Genomic DNA, 17,913 nt, shown 5'->3' with positions numbered 1-17,913 from the left:
ATATTAAAAAAAAGTTTTTTGATTGCTTAAGATATTAATTTAAATCTTGAATTCTTATAATTAGCATTAACTCTTGTACATGTTGACGATCTACCATTATGACAGTAAAAAGTACCATTAATGGGGATATTTATTTTTAAACTTTCAAGTACAATACCATCAAATGAATCATTTATTTTTTGAAATCCACAAGTATCAGCAACTTCAATAACAATTTCTAAATTAGCTTCTAATAAGTTTTCTCTTAACTTTACTTGCATCAATTGATTATAATCTACCAAACATTGTAAATCATAATTTAAATCTTGAAATTGAAAGAACTTGAATTGCTGTAATTTATCATGATGAGCAAATTCCACAATTAGATTTGATTGTAATTGATTCATGATTTGATCGGTGGAAGAGAAATGAACAAACTGATGAACATTGAATGTAGGTTGTAATATGGATTGATATTGATTATTAAGATTGGTTCGACATTCTGATGCTTCAAAATCTTGATTAACCAATTGAACATTCTTTAAATAGTATTTGATATTAGAATTTTCCAAACATGAACGTTCATTATTAATCGAATCACTATTACTTAAATGTAACACAGCATGATGATTCAGATTCAATCCAAACAATCGTTGATAACTTTGTTGTAACTTATCGTAAATTAGTTGTCGATCATGAGTCTTTGTGGAAACTTGTAAGATTGGTTGATCTCGTAATATAGATTGATGATTTGGAGTAACCATAACAGCAGCAGCAGCGGCAACATTTAGAAACGCTTGAGATAACACCAAATACCATACAGTTGCATTAACCTTCATTTTTTAAGCTTATCTTATTGAGAACTATGTCAAATCCACTAAACTTGTAAACTAGTAAAGAAGAAAAGGATGCAAAAATGAACCTTGTATTATTTTGCACCACAAAAATATTTTAACACGGTCAAATAAAATAAAAGTGAATCACCAAAAATTAAAAATTACGCGTCTTTACAAAACAAACAAACAAACTAAAGAATGAATGGATTGAAATTAAAAAAAGGCAGCCAAATAAGATTTAGTTTCACATTTCTTCTTTAAGGATCCATACCCAATTGATAAGCGTAATCATGTCTCTGAAGGTAAAGAAACCATCGACTCCATTGAAGTCAACCAAGATTTCAACTGGTGGTTCCTCAAGTGCAAAAATGAAGCAACTGTCGCTTATGTCATTCTTTAAACCTGCAGCAACCCCTGTTGCAAGTAATAAGGAATTAGCTCCAAGTGGCCCAACCTCTTCATCACCATTAAAAGGTAAATCAAACACAAATTCATTCAATAATAGTGATAAGGAGAATAACACCAGTATAATGGAAGAAGAGGAAGATGAAGCTGATACTACTGCTCTTAGTACTAGATTAACTGATACTCCATTAACTTCAGAAACTGAAGCAACTCCAATCAAATCAAAATCATATCCAACATCATCACCAGTGGCTAAGAAGGAAGTCAAAAAGCCATTGAACAGTTCTACTAAAGACAACCTTGCATCGAGTCCTGTTGTTAAACGTAGGGCTACTAAGAGTGTCAGTTATGCTGAGTCAGATGAAGATGAAGATGAAGATACGATAATGACAAAGAAGAAAAGAAGAAAGATTGTTGAGAGTGAAGATGATGACGATGGTGATGATGAAGATGATTTCAAACCAGAAGGTAGTGATGATGAAGATGATATGAGTGATTTCGTTGTCGAAGATGATAAAGATGAAGATAGTGCAAAGGAAGAGGAAGACGATGATGAAGAAGATTATGATGATATTAAGATCTCAAAGAAAAGCAAATCACCTCCCGCAAAGAAATCGACTTCTTCTACTTCTACTCCTACCAGCTCTAATGTCTTAGGAAATAAATTCAAATCTAATTCATCATATCAAGCTACGGGATCTTCAACTACAACCAAAAAGGCTGTTTCAAAACCAACATCTTCACCACCTCCAAAGAAAAACTTTGCTAAAGAGAATGAAGAAAGATATCAATGGTTAGTGAATGTCCGCGACGGAGAGAAAAGACCTATTGATGATCCTAATTATGACGAAAGAACACTTTACATTCCTCAATCAGCTTGGTCAAAATTCACTGCATTTGAAAAGCAATATTGGGAAATTAAATCCCAAATGTGGAATACGGTTGTATTCTTTAAAAAAGGGAAGTTTTATGAATTATATGAAAATGACGCTAATATTGCTAATTCTGAATTTGACTTAAAGATTGCTGGAGGTGGTCGTGCTAATATGAAATTAGCTGGTATCCCAGAAATGTCCTTTGAATATTGGGCAAAAGAGTTCATTAGTCATGGTTATAAAGTTGCAAAAGTTGATCAAAAAGAAACTTTATTAGCTAAAGAAATGAGAGGAGGTACCACTAAAGAAGAAAAGATTATTAAACGTGAATTAAGTAGTATCTTAACAGGTGGTACATTAACAGATTTAGATATGATTGGCGATGATATGTCAGTTTATTGTATTAGTATAAAACAAGAAGTCTTAGATGATGGAAGTAATAAATTCGGTGTTGCCTTAGTTGATACATCAACATCTGAATTAAATTTATTAGAATTCAATGATGATTCAGAATGTACTAAATTAGATACATTAATAACTCAAATTAAACCCAAAGAAATCATTTGTGAGAAATTAAATTTATGCCCTATTGCTATTAAAATGTTAAAATTCAATGGACAAAAACAACAAATTTGGAATAGTTTAAATCCAATAACTGAATTCTGGGATTATGATAGTACTATTGAAAAATTAGTTGAATCAAAATATTATCCAGGTGAAGATTTAGATGATTTTTCAAATTATCCATCCATGTTAATCACATACAAAGATAACAATAAGCTTGCATTTAATGCATTTGGCGGTTTATTATATTATTTAAAATTATTGAAATTAGATCAAAATATCATGACATTAGGAAATTTCAATGAATATGAGATTTCTAAATCAAGAAATACAACTATGTTATTAGATGGTATAACTTTGAATAATTTGGAAATCTTAAGTAATTCATTTGATGGAGGCGATAAAGGAACTTTATTCAAATTAATTAATAAGTCGATAACTTCGTTTGGAAAAAGACAATTGAAGAATTGGATCTTACATCCACTAATCAAAGTTTCTGATATTAATGCTAGATTTGATTCTATTGATTATTTAATGAATAATTATGAAGTAAGATCGATTTTAGAAAATGGTTTAATTGGATTACCTGATTTAGAACGATTACTATCCAGAATTCATAGTAAAAATTTAAAATTCAAAGATTTCTTAAAAGTTATTGAATCATTTGAATCAATCAATAAATTAATTAAAAAGATTTCAAATTATGAATTTGAAGGATCTATTAAAAGTTATATTGCTCAATTTCCTCAAAATTTAAATGAATTAACTAAAGAATGGGAAGATGCTTTTAATCGTGAAGAAGCCAAACAAGATATCATTGTTCCAAATTCAGGATTTGATGAAGAATTCGATGATTCGCAAATGAAATTAAATGATTTAGAAAGTCAATTAAATCAAAGATTAAGAGAATATAAAAAGATTTATAAATCTCAAGAAATTTGTTATAGAGATAGTGGTAAAGAAATTTATTTAATTGAAGTTCCAAATAAAATAGTTAAAAATATTCCAAATGATTGGCAAACCATGGGTTCCACTGCAAAGGTAAAAAGATATTGGTCACCCGAAGGTAAATTATTAGCAAGGGAGTTAATGGAACAAAGAGAATTACATAAACAAGTTTGTGAAAGTTTGAAGGAAAGAATGTATAATAAATTCAATGTGCATTATAATGAATGGATGAAGATTATAAAGACCATTTCATTAATTGATTGTTTATTAGCGTTAACCAAAAGTTCCGAAACTATGGGATTCCCATCATGTAGACCCCAATTCATTGAATACAAACAACAAGGAGAAATTGAATTTAAAGAATTAAGAAATCCATGTTTCTTAGGTACTAAAGAATTCATTCCTAATGATGTTAATTTAGGAGGCAAAGAAGCAAAATTTGGTTTATTAACTGGTGCCAATGCTGCTGGTAAATCAACTCTTATGAGAACCACATCCCTTGCGGTGATATTAAGTCAAATTGGATGTTATGTTCCATGTCAATCAGCTAGATTAACTCCAATTGATAAAATCATGACTAGATTAGGAGCACAAGATAATATATTACAAGGTAAATCGACATTTTTTGTGGAATTAAGTGAAACAAAGAAAATTTTAAGTAATGCTACTCCATTTTCATTAGTCATCTTGGATGAATTAGGTAGAGGTGGTTCTTCAAGTGATGGATATGCTATTGCTGAAAGTGTATTATATCATTTATCAACTCATATTCAAAGTTTAGGATTTTTTGCAACTCATTATGGATCATTAGGTAGTTCATTTAATAATCATCCTCAAATCAAACCATTAAGAATGGGGATTATTGTTGATAAGGATTCTCGTAATATCACATTTTTATATAAATTAGAAGAAGGAACAGCACCAGGATCATTTGGTATGAATGTTGCTTCAATGTGTGGAATTTCCGAAGATATTGTTAAGAATGCAGAAATATCAGCTAAGACATATGAACAAACTTCAAAGATAAAAGAAGGATCATCTAAATCAACGGATGCTATTGTGAAATTAGGATTACAAAGTGATTTTAGTTGGTTTGTTAATAAGTATGAACAATTGGGTGAAGATATTTTCAAGTATGATGAAGATATCAAACAGAATGCATTAGTGAATGTGTTCAAACTAATTGAAAAGTTATAAACAAATGAAATTTAATGACCAAACAAACAAACAAACAAATAAATAAACAAACACCCGAATTTCTCCTTGATGGAGAAAGAAGATTAATTAGATACATATGCATATTATAAAGTTATCATAAAAATAAACGAATGCAAAAAATGCAACCAATCTTGCCTGACGTGATTGTAAAATCCATGTTTGTATGCAGGAGCGGAAGGACTTACCGGTCAAAAACAAAACGAATAATGACCATAAGCAAATAAAATAAAAATGGGGCGACTGAGGGTTAAAATCATATTTAAACCAATTGAAATTTCAGTCGAATTGAATTGAAATTATTCTTCATTATCAGATATCATCATCATCAATTGAACAAGGTTTGTCAAAATGTTAACTAGATTAGGATTAAACCCAGGTGCTGTCAACACATTCCATTTTTTTGCTTATTCAATTACCTTTGGTGGTTCATTATATTATTCCTATGTTATTTCACCATTGGTATTTAAGAAATTACCAAGAGAAGAATTCAGTAATTTACAAAACCAAGTATTTCCAACTTATTTCATTGGTCAAGTTATTGGACCCATTGTGATTGGTTTAAGTAGTCCATCCAAATTATGTCCATTTACTACTGGATTATTAGCTTTAAGTTCCCTTGGGGGTTTGATTAATTATTATTGGTTATTACCAGTTTGTCGTACCATTAAAGAAGAAAGAAATAAATTGGTGGCTGCTAAATTAGATAAAGATGATAAAGGTGAATTAACTGAAGAATTCAAACAATTGAATAAGAAGTTTGGTATTTATCATTTACTTTCTACTTTTGTTAATACCACTGCCATCTTAGAGTTAGGTATTTATGGTTGGGTCTTATCTAGAAAGATTAAAATCTAATTGAGTGACATATATTCTGTATATCTGTCTGTCTGTCTATCGAATGTAAATAGTTGTTATTAGTTTAATTTTGTTATTAAATTATTTTAAAAAATAAAATGTTTTTTTTGTATATATAATAATATTTAAAAAGGGGAGATCGTAAGAAGACATTAAACGGACTATAAGAGGCTATATACATTTGATTAATTGATTGATTATTGAGTCTTTTGTTTTCTTAAAGCTTCAAGTTCAGCTTTTTCTTGTTCAATATCTTCTCTATAAACCACTTTATAACTATATTGATAAAGAATATAACCCCAGAATGAAATATGGGCAAAGAAGAATACAAAATGAGCAGCTAACTTGTACAATGCCATATAAGGGTCATATAACCAAGTTTTCATTATAAAGGCATAATGAAATAACATTACACACATGAAAAGGAAAGTAAAGAATCCAAATTTCAAATCTTTAATGAATTTAGGAGTGATATATGATTTAAGAATATCAACAGGAGAAGTCAACTTCTTTCTTCTTGCCTGGACAGGGATACTTAATGGAGCGTCAGACATGGTGATTGTGATATGGTAGGTATTGACAATGAATTATAGTTAGTTAAAGGTTGTTTGATATTTGCCAGCTATTTTATTTTTTTTTTCTAGTCCTGAGATGAAGGGGACACTAAAGGAAGAAACAGAAAGCGAGATCCCATTTATGGTTGGACCAGGACTGTATATAAAATAACTGGCGCAGGTGAGGTGAATTTGGTAGCGGCAGCATAAATATCTAAAGTAAGGGTTCGTTTAGCGCAAATTAAGGTCTGTATCACCAAATGTTGTACCTATTTGTAACTGAAACATAAATTATCATTTTTAGTCTTGGTTATTTTTGACTTGAACTTGAACTTGAAATTTGATTTAATTTTATCAAAGGTGGATATAATTACGCGTCAAACTAGTTATCATAGAAAGAAGCTTACGGCATAATCAATCAAATGCAATAATTATTTTCCTGACTTGAAACAGAAACCTACATGAATGAATATAGAAACTAGACTCGACATACGTAAATAATAGAATGTGTTCTATCTTGATACGCTATCTGTACGGATAATTTATGAAAATGCTTGGTGATTAGCATTTTCAACTCTGTTGATAAAGAGAATTTGTGGATTCTAAATGCCTAAACCCAAATGGACTTTAGGCACCTTTTTGATAAGGATTTACAGAATTAAATAACATTTGAAAGAAGAAGATAATAATCAGAAATTTTTAAGTATAATTCCCTGATAAAATAATAATTCACCAAAGTTCTCGAAGATATCGACATTTACTATAAGAATGATCGGATATTTAGCATGTTTTAACGATTAAAGAAGATATATAAACCGCAAGTACTTCAAAAAAATAATCAAATTGATTTCTTTTTTATTATTTTTATTATTATCTAATAGTTAAGGGGACCGTAAAATCAAAAAGGTTTATGTAGAGATTGGTATAGTTAGAAAATAAGCTCAACAATTAATCATAAATAATAATAATTGATAATAATAATAATAATAATTGTAAAAAAAAAAAAAGAAAAGAAAATAAAATTTATAACTAGAGGGAAGATAACCAACAAAGGTCCACGTCGACAAAAATAACCGAATTACTTAAGTTTGAGATGAGATGTAAGTAGATGGTTTTATATTACTATGTCTGTCTGACAGGATCTGAAGCGCTCTGGTCATAATTTTTATGTGGAGACGAAAAAAAAGATATGGTGTACAGCGCGGATAGATAAAAATTATCCACAATAGATACTGTGCATTATCGATGAGATGAGATGAGTTGATGGATATATGCCAAAATTACCATTTTTCAACTTCGAGACAAAATCATCGCCAAAACAATGTTAATAAACACCGATGTACATTTATTCATTCAATCGTACATACGTGCATTTAGAACATCGAGGTTTGGTTTTGAAAATAAAGTCTAAACTTTAATTATTTAAAACCTTAAATCTAAAAATTATTATTACAATAATAATCATAATAATAAAATACATTGGAATATTGGTGTTTTTGCGAAGGGCTACGTATCAGCAAGTTTGAAACATATTGTTAATCGTTGTTAACAACTGCTTTAATTGAATTGGTCAATCAAATCCCAATGTGGAAAAATAGAACGAAAGCAGTAGCTAGAAACAATCTAAAAAAATAAACTTTTTTAATAATGCAGAAGATGTGTCTGTGTCTATAATATCTATCTAAAGTATAGGAGTTCCAAAAAATATGTGAATTACCAGTTTGATTTAGAAACACGTAGAGAAATCAATCGATATAGATAAAGAACCTTTTTATCAGAAAATAATATCAATAATTATAATGATAAAGAGTTGATATTCGATAAGGTTTGCCTAGAACTGCTAAAGGATAAATTATTATTATCTCTTTTCTTTTTCTTTTTCTTGTTTTTCCTTTTTTTTGAGTATTTTTCTGTTTAAGCCAGAATGATTGAGTTTGACTCAATGCCGTATGTAACTATCAACGAGTTCTTTTTCGGGGGTAAGTAGTTGGTGAATGAATAAATGATTGAAAATGTGTGAATTGAATCAATAAAATAATATATTATAAACTCGCAGCGATAATCGTAGCGGTACAAGTTAATGATGGAGATGTGATGAGGGTTATGTGGGTCAGTGAAGCTTTTTTAATAGTTATTTTTTTGGTTTCTTTTTCGTATATACTACTGTGTAGGGACAATGAATTTAAGGATAATGTTAAGAATAAGGGTGAAAGAAATGGTGTGTGCATATCTAAATGGCTTTAAAATGGACCGCAATTTAAATTGAGAAATGTGGTCAAAAGCATGGTCTAGGGGCATATTCTCCAGAAAAGAGAACATCAAACTATAATTGGATGCGAATGAGGGGACTGTAAATGCACGATAGAGACCAATAAAGAAAAGCACCTGGTACAGCTACGGCTAATTGGCAAGGCATTTTATGAATTGTGAAATTGTGCTTTATCGAATCAAATGTACATGTACATATGTCGGTGAAGGATAAATATTTTAAGATAGGAGAGAAGGGGCACAAGGAGGGGGGAAATATGGAATGGGATACCACTTCCATATTGAGAAGATGAAAAAGAAAAAGATAAAAAATAGAGAAGGAACGGATAGATAGAGAAAGGAAAGGATAGGAAAGCGCATTAAAGTCCGATAAAAAAGAACAAAAATAATGAATAATAATATTATTATTTTAACAATAGAGTAATGAACAATTCTTTACAATATAATTGAAAAGAGAGAGATGAGAAAACCCATTGTGTGTAATGGCATCGTTGAAACATGAATTGATAGAAGGTGCCACTTTGATTAATTTATTGGTTGATTGATATCTCTTTTTGTTGATAAAGTTGTGGAAAATTTAAAGTTTGAAAAGTCAAAGTTTTTTAAAGTTTAAAATGTACATATTTTGAATCTCTAAAATATTATTTAGTCTCACTTTTCTCTTTGTTTTTGACTGGGTTTCATGCAGTCTTTTATTTTCCATTTTTAATTTTTAATTCTTTTTTTTTTTTTTTTTTTTTAATTTTTTTTTTTTTTTGATGAAGAAATTTATTTTTTAGTATCCCCCATTCGAAAAAGAATTGTGGTTTTTATTCCCCCTTTGTTATGACCCATGCACTTTATCAATGATTTTGATAATTCGGATGCATGAGTGTTTATTGCGAAACTAAGGAGAAACTGAAAGAAGAGGAGATTAGAGAGGAGAATTAACCAGAATTGATGATACATTAATAACTTACACATTGGAGGAACCATAATTACAACATTTCATTGATTCATCATTCAATAAATAAATCCATTTTTGTCTAGGCATTATCCATGTTGGATATGTTTCATTCTATTTTCTAATGAAAATTCTACAGATAGGAAATTCTAATGCATACAATTGATGGTTGGTGATCTTTTTCAAATAAGAATCTTGGTATTAGATAAGTGAAAAGTGAGCAATTTTACGCTAGCGAAACTTAGCAATAGAAGCGGCAGATGGATAATATACCTGGAGTGAAAAAGGGCTAAAAAAAGAAAATGTATGATAAAAGATAGTAAATGACTTATTTATTTATTGCGGCCACGGCCAAGTAAAACAGGGCAACAGGATTTACGATAATAATAATTTTTGGAAATATCATCTCTCATTCTAGTTCTTTTTTTTTTATAAAGATGTTATATTACGTGCAACCCTTTATTGAAACTAATTCAAAATGTAAGGCAAAGAAGGAAAGCAAAGGCTTCCCTTTTTTTAAAAACGTCGATCTTTATTTCATCATATATATAAAAAAAAATAAACATTGTAAAAAATAACCAAATGAATTAGACTTTATACTGTATAAATGCAAAGTTTTAAAGTTAATACACAATAGAGATGATGGGGAAATTAAGAATGGACTTTTATGGGGTTTGAAAAAAACAAATAATAAAAATATTGAAAATAATCTAACCAAACCAAATTCAAAAACAAAACCAAAAAAAAGGTATCAAACCTATTCGATGTAATATTATGCTACATACGTAATGGTTTGAATGTGAGAACTAACAGACCTATTGACCCTTACATGTTTCGTTAATCGCTTCAAAATTTTTATTTAGATTGGGGATACAAACCAAAACCATATTTCATTAACAATAAAAATGTTACAATAGGATCTTTTAACTGGGGAATAAAAATTCACTTATTTAAATAAAAGTAACCGGTTATGTTTTAGAATTAACTAACTGGTAGTATTAATTTTGTTGCTGAATTCCTTTTCATCAATCCAGATTTCAAAAATAGATTCTATCAAAAGTTTAAGATACTGACACAAAAATTATATATATTGTTTTTTGCTTTTGTACCGATGGAAGGAAGGAAGTTTCCAGTAACGGAAAAAGGTTTAACAACCTTAAATTAATTTCACCGATAGTAAATGAAAAGGGTTGATATGGATCCATGATAAGCTTTACTTAGTAAGGTTTATGATAAGTCCTTATCTCTCTATCAATTGGTTATTATGTAGCCTTTTATATAAGCTGTATGTAGACAATTTTACGAAACGTGTGAACCAACCAACCATAAAGAATGTGAAAGGAGAATTTGAATATTAAAGTGTGGGAGAAATTATTTTGAAATGCATTAGATATTTTTACTAAACTTTAAAATCTAAAATAAGTAGAAGAGGAGGCGAGGAGGAGGAGGGGGAGCGAGGGGGTAATAGGGATTTTTATTATTTATGTGAATTAACTATTAAAATAATACATAATGGTGAAATTATGTAATAAGGAGAAAGAAAGCAAAATGGAAAAGGACTAGCCTAGCCCTATCTCTAGTCCATTACCTTTTTGTCATTGTAAGTGCTTGAACTTAGAATGAGATTAGGATTGGATAATATTAATAATTATTGTGCGAAGATTGAACTGGTTCGGGGACAGGGAGTTTGAAAATTTAAATTTAGTGTGGGATCAAGAGCCCGATTATGGAGATATTAAAGCCTAATTGGCGAGACACGAGGAAGAAAGCCGATTCAGTATTGGTACATAGTTAATTAATATTAATATTAATATTATTCTAATATTAAAGACGTAATGGATGAGATTGAATTCAATTCAATTCAATTCATTTAATTGATTTCAGATCGATGTAATGGAAAAGATCAATAACGTTCCATACAGCCCAATTAATTAATTAGTTAAAATAAAAAAAAACATATGATATCATAAAAATAGCTACCTTGAACAGAAAAATAAAAAAAACGTGATAATTTTTTTATATGGTATGAGAGGAATGGCAGCAGCAGCGATGAAAAAGTGGCTGCGTAGAACTAAAAAAACAAAAAAAAAGAGTGCAAACCAGTACAGATCAGAACAGAACGGATCAGAACAGAACAGATGAATTTGATTTACTATGTATAATGATTAAATGTGCTTAAATTACTTTGAAATAGGACCAACAAACCTGAATCGCCAATCGAATGTATCACAGTTAATCCGAACCAAAGCCCAAAACAGATTACGTATCTAACCTGAGTTGGATATAATTGAAGTTTGAATAATGGACAAGAAATAAATTACCACTACGTAATGCGTAGAAAGAAATGGGATGTTTTTTTTTGTTTTTCTCCCTATAGTCAGTCAAAATGCTGAGACCTTTTTTTTAATGAATGAACTAAAAAAAGATGAATTCATATTGACGCTGGCGGGTTTTTCTTTATTAGGTATAGATATGAACAGTAAACAGTAACTGATAGAGAGGAACATTAGAATTAACAATTAAATTAAATTAAATTAAATTAAATTAAATTAAATTAAAATGATGATGAGTTCATATTCTGATCGGAAAAATAAAATTTCGCTTTTTAGATGGTCATGAATTTCTTTTTTTTTTTTTATTTGGTATTACTGGATTAAGTTAACTATGGGCGGCGAGAGATTCAAGCACATTTAACATTAGCTGATTAAAAATTAAAGTTTTTTTTTTTTTTTTCCTCAGTCAGTCAGAAAATATTTTGCAGACAGAAAAAAAATAAAAATGAAATAAAAAAAAAAGAATAAAATAAATTCTAAAAAATAAATTCTAAAAAATAAAAAAAAAAAAAAGAGAGATTAAAATTTACTAAAAAATAATATTGGACCTTTTTTAAGTAACATTTCCATTGCACTTTTACGTCTACTAATCATTTAATTAACAATGTGTGTGTTACTTTAAATGGAGGATGAGGATTTAAGCTTTTAGAAAATTAATTTAATATATAAATGGTGATAATAATCTCTTATTTCAATCTAAGTTAGGATTTCATAATGGTTTATTTATATATTTATTTATATAATACTTCTTTTTAATTTCCATGTCCTTATAGATTCTCATACTCATACATATATACAACTATCACTGATAATACCTTACCATGTTTAGTCAACAACAACAATTTCAACAACAATTGAATCATTTACAACAGTTGCAACAAAGTCAAATGCAATTCAATCAATATTATAACAACGTACAATTACTATCCCAACCTCAACAACAACAACAACAAAAACAACAATTCCTTCAACAACTCCAACAACAACAACAAGTGCAGGCACATTTACAAACCCCACAACAACAACAACAACAACATTCCACACCCTTATCACCGATCAATGCCTCCACCAATGCCAATGATCAATGGTTAGATGATTTATTAACCAAATCAGCTCCAATGACTACTACCAATAGTTTTAGTGAATTGAATTTCACTAATACTAATGCCACTGATCAACAATTACAACAAATTCAACAACAATTAGGTGCCACTTTGGATCTTACTAAATATTTCGATGATGAACAAGATCAAATTGATGAATCATCTCCAAATAATGATACTGCTTATTTATCATCATCAGGATCTTCAACTACTGCTAGAACATCTGATTCATTACAAGCTTCACCTGTTATTATTAAAACTGAAACGGTTGATGATAGTGAATTACCAGAATTAAAATTAAGTAAATTTCAAACCCTTAATGATTTTACATCTAAAAATTTAGAATCAATTTTTAATACTAAAGATATTTTAAAAGATGAAAAAGATTGTAATAATCATCATCAATCATTATTATCAAGAAGAAAAACTATGGATAGTAGTATTAATTCATCATTATCATTATCAACCAATTCATCTATGGCATCACCATCATTAAAATCAAATTCATTAACATCAATAAGTACTTCCAATTCTTCATCTAATTTAAATATGGTTTCTAAACCTAAAAAGAGAAGAGCACCAAGAAAGAGATTAACTGATAGTCAAAAGCAAGCTCATAATAAAATTGAAAAGAAATATAGAATTAATATTAATGCTAAGATTGCTGGATTACAACAAATTATACCTTGGGTAGCTTATGAAAAGACTGCGTTTGAAACGGGTCAAAAAGATGAAGATGATGAAGATTGTGATGAAAAATCAAATGTAAATAATGCTAATTGTGCAAGATTAAATAAATCAATCATTTTAGAAAAAGCCATTGATTATATTTTACATTTACAAAAGAATGAAAAAAAGATTGAATCTGAACTTCAAATGTTAAGATCTGAAGTGGTAAGACTTGGAGGTGATATTACCAAATTTCAATAGATTGATTCATACCATACCATATTATTTCCTTACTTGTTGCGTTCGTTCGTTTGTTTGTTTGTTTATTTTTCCATTTAAAGTTTTGTTACTGTTTTATAGATTTTTTATTTCTATGGTCATATTTTGTTTTTACATTTTTTTGATTTCTTCCCCCCTTTAAAGATATATAATATTTTTATATACCTATTATTTATTTATTTATTTATGCTTGCCATTTAATGTTTATGAAGTTTATGTGTTATAATAAGTACCCACCTTTACTTTAAAGTTGCGACTGTTCAAACTGATTGTTCTGTTATAGTTTTATAACGAACCGTTTAACTTGAAGTTAAAGTTAAAGTTAAAGTTGAGGCCATTCATTTCTGATAATACGCCAATCGAAATTTTTCCAAGCTTATATAATTGAATCGAAAAATAATCAAGCAACAATATGACTGAATTTTATCGACCAAAATGTAAATAAACATAAAGAATATCGTGCCTTTTATGCTCTTAAAGGACTTACATCAAATGTCATAAGTTTTTCCGAATTATGTGCGTCGGCTTTTTTTCAATTTTTCAATTTTTTTTTTTTAATTTTAATTTTTATTTTTATTTTTTTTATTTTTTTTCATTTATCATGTTTTTTTTTGTTAAACAGTCATTTAACTGCGAATGAATGGTCCCACTAATTTTCTAGTAATTAAATAATAATCATAATAACAATAATAAACAATAATATTTCTGGACTTCTTTTTAATTTATATTACAAGCAAAAATTTGTAAATAAGACCATAAGTAGAAACGTTGCCTCCAGCAATTAGAATTTAATATCGAGTAATGTATAAGATATGATAAGACAAGGCTGAATTTTAGTTTAAAGAAATATAACACACTATAGTATCGATCCATCGATCGATCGATCGACCATACAATATAGTACAAGATAAAACATCAAGACAAATAAAACTTGGGTCGCAACTTACATAAAATAACGTTATAATATAGATTTAGTAACATGTAACTATCTGAGTTTAAATTTAAGGGATAGTAACGTCGTCAATAAATTGCAAAGGTTTTGAAAAAGCAGAAAAAATAACATGTCAGAGATTACGGACAACAACGGATTAGGTTTCGTTTTTCATTTCGGAAAAATATTTTTGCTTTCTGGTTTGGTTTTGATCTGAAGGTAAGTCATAAAAAACCCATACTAACATTAGCGAATATACTGCAAGTTAACGTAAATAATAAATAAATAAATAAATAAATAAATAAATAAATATTAGACAAACAATGATAGCAATATAATATAAGAAAATATAATGTTCTATGCATTATCGGCAACTGAGAGAGAGAAACTGGAAATAGAAATAGAATTCCAAACAATGATGAAACAGTCCAAATTATTAAATACAGTTAAGAAAAATGTCATGTCAAAACAGATACATACTATGGTATACGGTGAAGGACAAGACATGGGAAAGACTGGGCTTTGACTATTTTTTGTCATGTCTATTTTGTGTTTTAGACAAGAAAAATTTGAAAGATGCGACTCACAGTCTAACTAAAAAACTGACAATGGAAATGTATGACCGAACATCACTCATTTTTCTGATTCCTTTGCCTTTTTTTTGTTTTTTTTTCGCAGTCGTAGTTTCTCAAAAAAAGAAATTTAAAAATTCTTTTTATTTTTTTTTTTATTTTTTTTTTATTTATATTTTTTTTTTTTTTCGATTGCAACCTTTTTTTTTCTTTCTTCAAATGGTTAATAGCCCTCTTTCTCACTTTGGGAGAGAAATTTTTTAGTATGCCCTGTATATGGCTTGAACTATGAGCGGCGTTAAGTGTATATTTTGCCGTTACTTATTTTGAGTTTTGCCATATTTCTTTTAAGGTGTATTTCGATCTTTATGATGGTGTCTGGCAAATGCCTACTAGATTTTCTGTTTTATTTATATATTCTACAACATCCAACCGTTAGGCATATTAAACATACCGTTAAACATTAGGCATTATAATGTTTCTTTTTATGAGTCAAATATCTTGTGTGATGATATGCTACGCCTAAGATTTCAACTCTTTGACATCTTTCCTCTAATGGCAAGTAACAACTCTTTTTTTGAATTAAAATTTTCATAATCTTAATCAATCTACTCTTTACCATTTTTCCACCTTATGTTTTAGTCGTTAAGAGCATAACCTGTTATCTCTTAATAGAATTTAAACCTATCTACAATCATGCCAAGTGAAAATGATATGACACCAATTAAAAAAGAAGATAATTTTTCAATTGAAAGTTTCACTTTACAAACTACTAAAGATACATCTCATCTCTCTAAAACTACCACTACTACTACTAATCAAACTAATGGAAAAGTTTCTAAAGGTATTTTTAATTCATTTAAAATTGCAAACAAATTAGAAAATGGTGATGATGATATCATTGTAACTACCATGGAAGATGGCCTTCCTGATTATCAAGTTAAATTAATCGCCTTAAGTTCATGTATCGGATCTGGTTTATTCATCAGTAGTGCCGATGCCATTGCAACTGCCGGTCCAGCAGGTTGTATCATTGGTTATATCATCATTGCTGTATTAATCTTCTTCATAGTTCAATCATTAGGAGAATTAACTTCTTCATTCCCGGTGGCAGGTAATTTCCTAAAATATAATTCAAGATTCATTGATGAATCTTGGGGTTTCGCCATGAATTGGAATTATTGTTTACAATGGGTTATAACTTTACCTTTATCATTAGTTGGTGCTTCATTAACTATTAATTATTGGAATTCAGATATAAGTACCGCTGTTTGGGTAGCTATCTTTTATGCAATCATCTGTGCCATTAATATCTTTGGAGTTAAAGGGTATGGTTATGGTGAATCAATGTTTTCTATTATAAAAGTTATTGGTATAGCTGGATTTTGTATATTTGCTATTATTATGATTGCTGGCGGGGCTGGCGATCAAGGATATATTGGGGCTCATTATTGGCATAATCCTGGAGCATTTGCCAATGGATTTAGAGGAGTGTTAAATACTCTTATCAATGCAGCTTTTAGTTTTAGTGGTACTGAATTAGTTGCCATTGCTGCTGCTTCATCCAGACATCCAAGAACTTCATTAAAGAAAGCTCTTAAACAAGTGTTTTGGAGAATTTCCGTATTCTACATGCTTTCAATTATCCTTATTTGTTTCTTGGTTCCTTATAATGATCCAAAACTTATGGGAAATTCAGGTTCATCAGCTTCACCATTTGTTATTGCAATTCAAAATGGTGGTATTAAAATCTTACCCTCAATTTTCAATGCTATTATTTTATTAGCAGTTCTTTCTGTTGCTAATGCTAGTGTATTTGCATCTTATAAACCTTTAGTAGCATTAGCAGAAGCAGGTCATGGACCTAAATTCTTAGGTTATATTGATCAAAAGGGAAGACCAATTTATGCTATTTTAATCGCATTATCATTTGGATTAATTGGATTTGTATGTGTATCATCAGTTCAAACTGAAGTTTTCAATTGGTTATTGGCATTAAGTGGATTATCAACTATTTTTATTTGGATTTCAATTTCATTAGCTCAAATTAGAGTTAATCATGCTTTAAAAGTTCAAAATATTCCCGTAAGTAATAAACCATTCAAAGCCTTAGGAGGAGATTATGGTGCTTATTTCTCATTAATCATCAATGTATTAATCTTAATCGCTCAATTCTACATCGCTTTATTCCCTATTGGAGGTCCAAGTTTAGATGCAGTTAATTTCTTTCAAGCTTATCTTGCCGCTCCTATTGTAATTATATTTTATCTTGGTCATAAGATTTATACTAAGAATTGGAAACTTTTCATTAAAGCAGAAGATATGGATGTCACGTCCGGTAGAGTCATTGTTGATATGGATTTACTCCTTCAAGAAGTCGAAGAAGAAAAAGAACGTAGAAATGATCAACCTTTCTATATTAAATTCTTAAACTTTTGGTGTTAGCATAACTGTCATTTAGCATTATTTTTGTATTATCTATATTTCATTTTATATTCATTGTTTTTTGTATCTATCTACATTGTTTCCTCTACATCTTTATATGCCATGAATGTTAATCACGTCTATCCCTTTAGGTTGT

At 29.2% G+C, this 17,913-nt stretch overlaps 6 protein-coding genes across 6 annotated transcripts; 4 read left to right on the top strand and 2 right to left on the bottom strand. All coding sequences in view use genetic code 12, as the record gives it.

Annotated features, from left to right (window-relative positions):
- Window positions 1-26: 26 nt before the first annotated feature.
- Window positions 27-818, bottom strand: DFJ63DRAFT_311241 (uncharacterized protein; the record flags this gene model as incomplete). Its single annotated transcript, XM_064905723.1, has 1 exon — window positions 27-818. One exon carries the CDS (start codon window positions 816-818, stop codon window positions 27-29), a length of 792 nt encoding a protein of 263 aa, XP_064763247.1.
- A 143-nt stretch (window positions 819-961) lies between these two features.
- On the top strand, window positions 962-4,988 carry MSH6 (mismatch repair ATPase). The gene has a single exon (XM_064908920.1). The coding sequence runs from the start codon at window positions 1,106-1,108 to the stop codon at window positions 4,802-4,804; it is 3,699 nt and encodes a 1,232-aa protein (XP_064763246.1). The 5' UTR covers window positions 962-1,105; the 3' UTR covers window positions 4,805-4,988.
- On the top strand, window positions 4,989-5,778 carry DFJ63DRAFT_56618 (uncharacterized protein). The gene has a single exon (XM_064908919.1). It carries the CDS (start codon window positions 5,174-5,176, stop codon window positions 5,678-5,680), a length of 507 nt encoding a protein of 168 aa, XP_064763245.1. The 5' UTR covers window positions 4,989-5,173; the 3' UTR covers window positions 5,681-5,778.
- A 99-nt stretch (window positions 5,779-5,877) lies between these two features.
- Window positions 5,878-6,234, bottom strand: DFJ63DRAFT_333535 (uncharacterized protein; the record flags this gene model as incomplete). Its single annotated transcript, XM_064907871.1, has 1 exon — window positions 5,878-6,234. One exon carries the CDS (start codon window positions 6,232-6,234, stop codon window positions 5,878-5,880), a length of 357 nt encoding a protein of 118 aa, XP_064763244.1.
- A 6,020-nt stretch (window positions 6,235-12,254) lies between these two features.
- On the top strand, window positions 12,255-14,179 carry TYE7 (regulatory transcription factor TYE7). Its single transcript, XM_064908916.1, has one exon. The coding sequence runs from the start codon at window positions 12,600-12,602 to the stop codon at window positions 13,809-13,811; it is 1,212 nt and encodes a 403-aa protein (XP_064763243.1). The 5' UTR covers window positions 12,255-12,599; the 3' UTR covers window positions 13,812-14,179.
- Window positions 14,180-16,244: 2,065 nt separating this feature from the next.
- Window positions 16,245-17,777, top strand: DFJ63DRAFT_322009 (uncharacterized protein; the record flags this gene model as incomplete). The annotated part of the gene is made up of 1 exon (XM_064907385.1): window positions 16,245-17,777. The coding sequence occupies one exon, from the start codon at window positions 16,245-16,247 to the stop codon at window positions 17,775-17,777; it is 1,533 nt and encodes a 510-aa protein (XP_064763242.1).
- Between the last annotated feature and the right edge of the window lie 136 nt (window positions 17,778-17,913).

Source organism: Scheffersomyces coipomensis (assembly GCF_036884675.1).
Source record: "Scheffersomyces coipomensis strain NRRL Y-17651 chromosome Unknown DFJ63scaffold_2, whole genome shotgun sequence".
Classification (NCBI taxonomy): domain Eukaryota; kingdom Fungi; phylum Ascomycota; class Pichiomycetes; order Serinales; family Debaryomycetaceae; genus Scheffersomyces; species Scheffersomyces coipomensis.
This window is presented reverse-complemented; position numbering and strand designations above follow the sequence as displayed.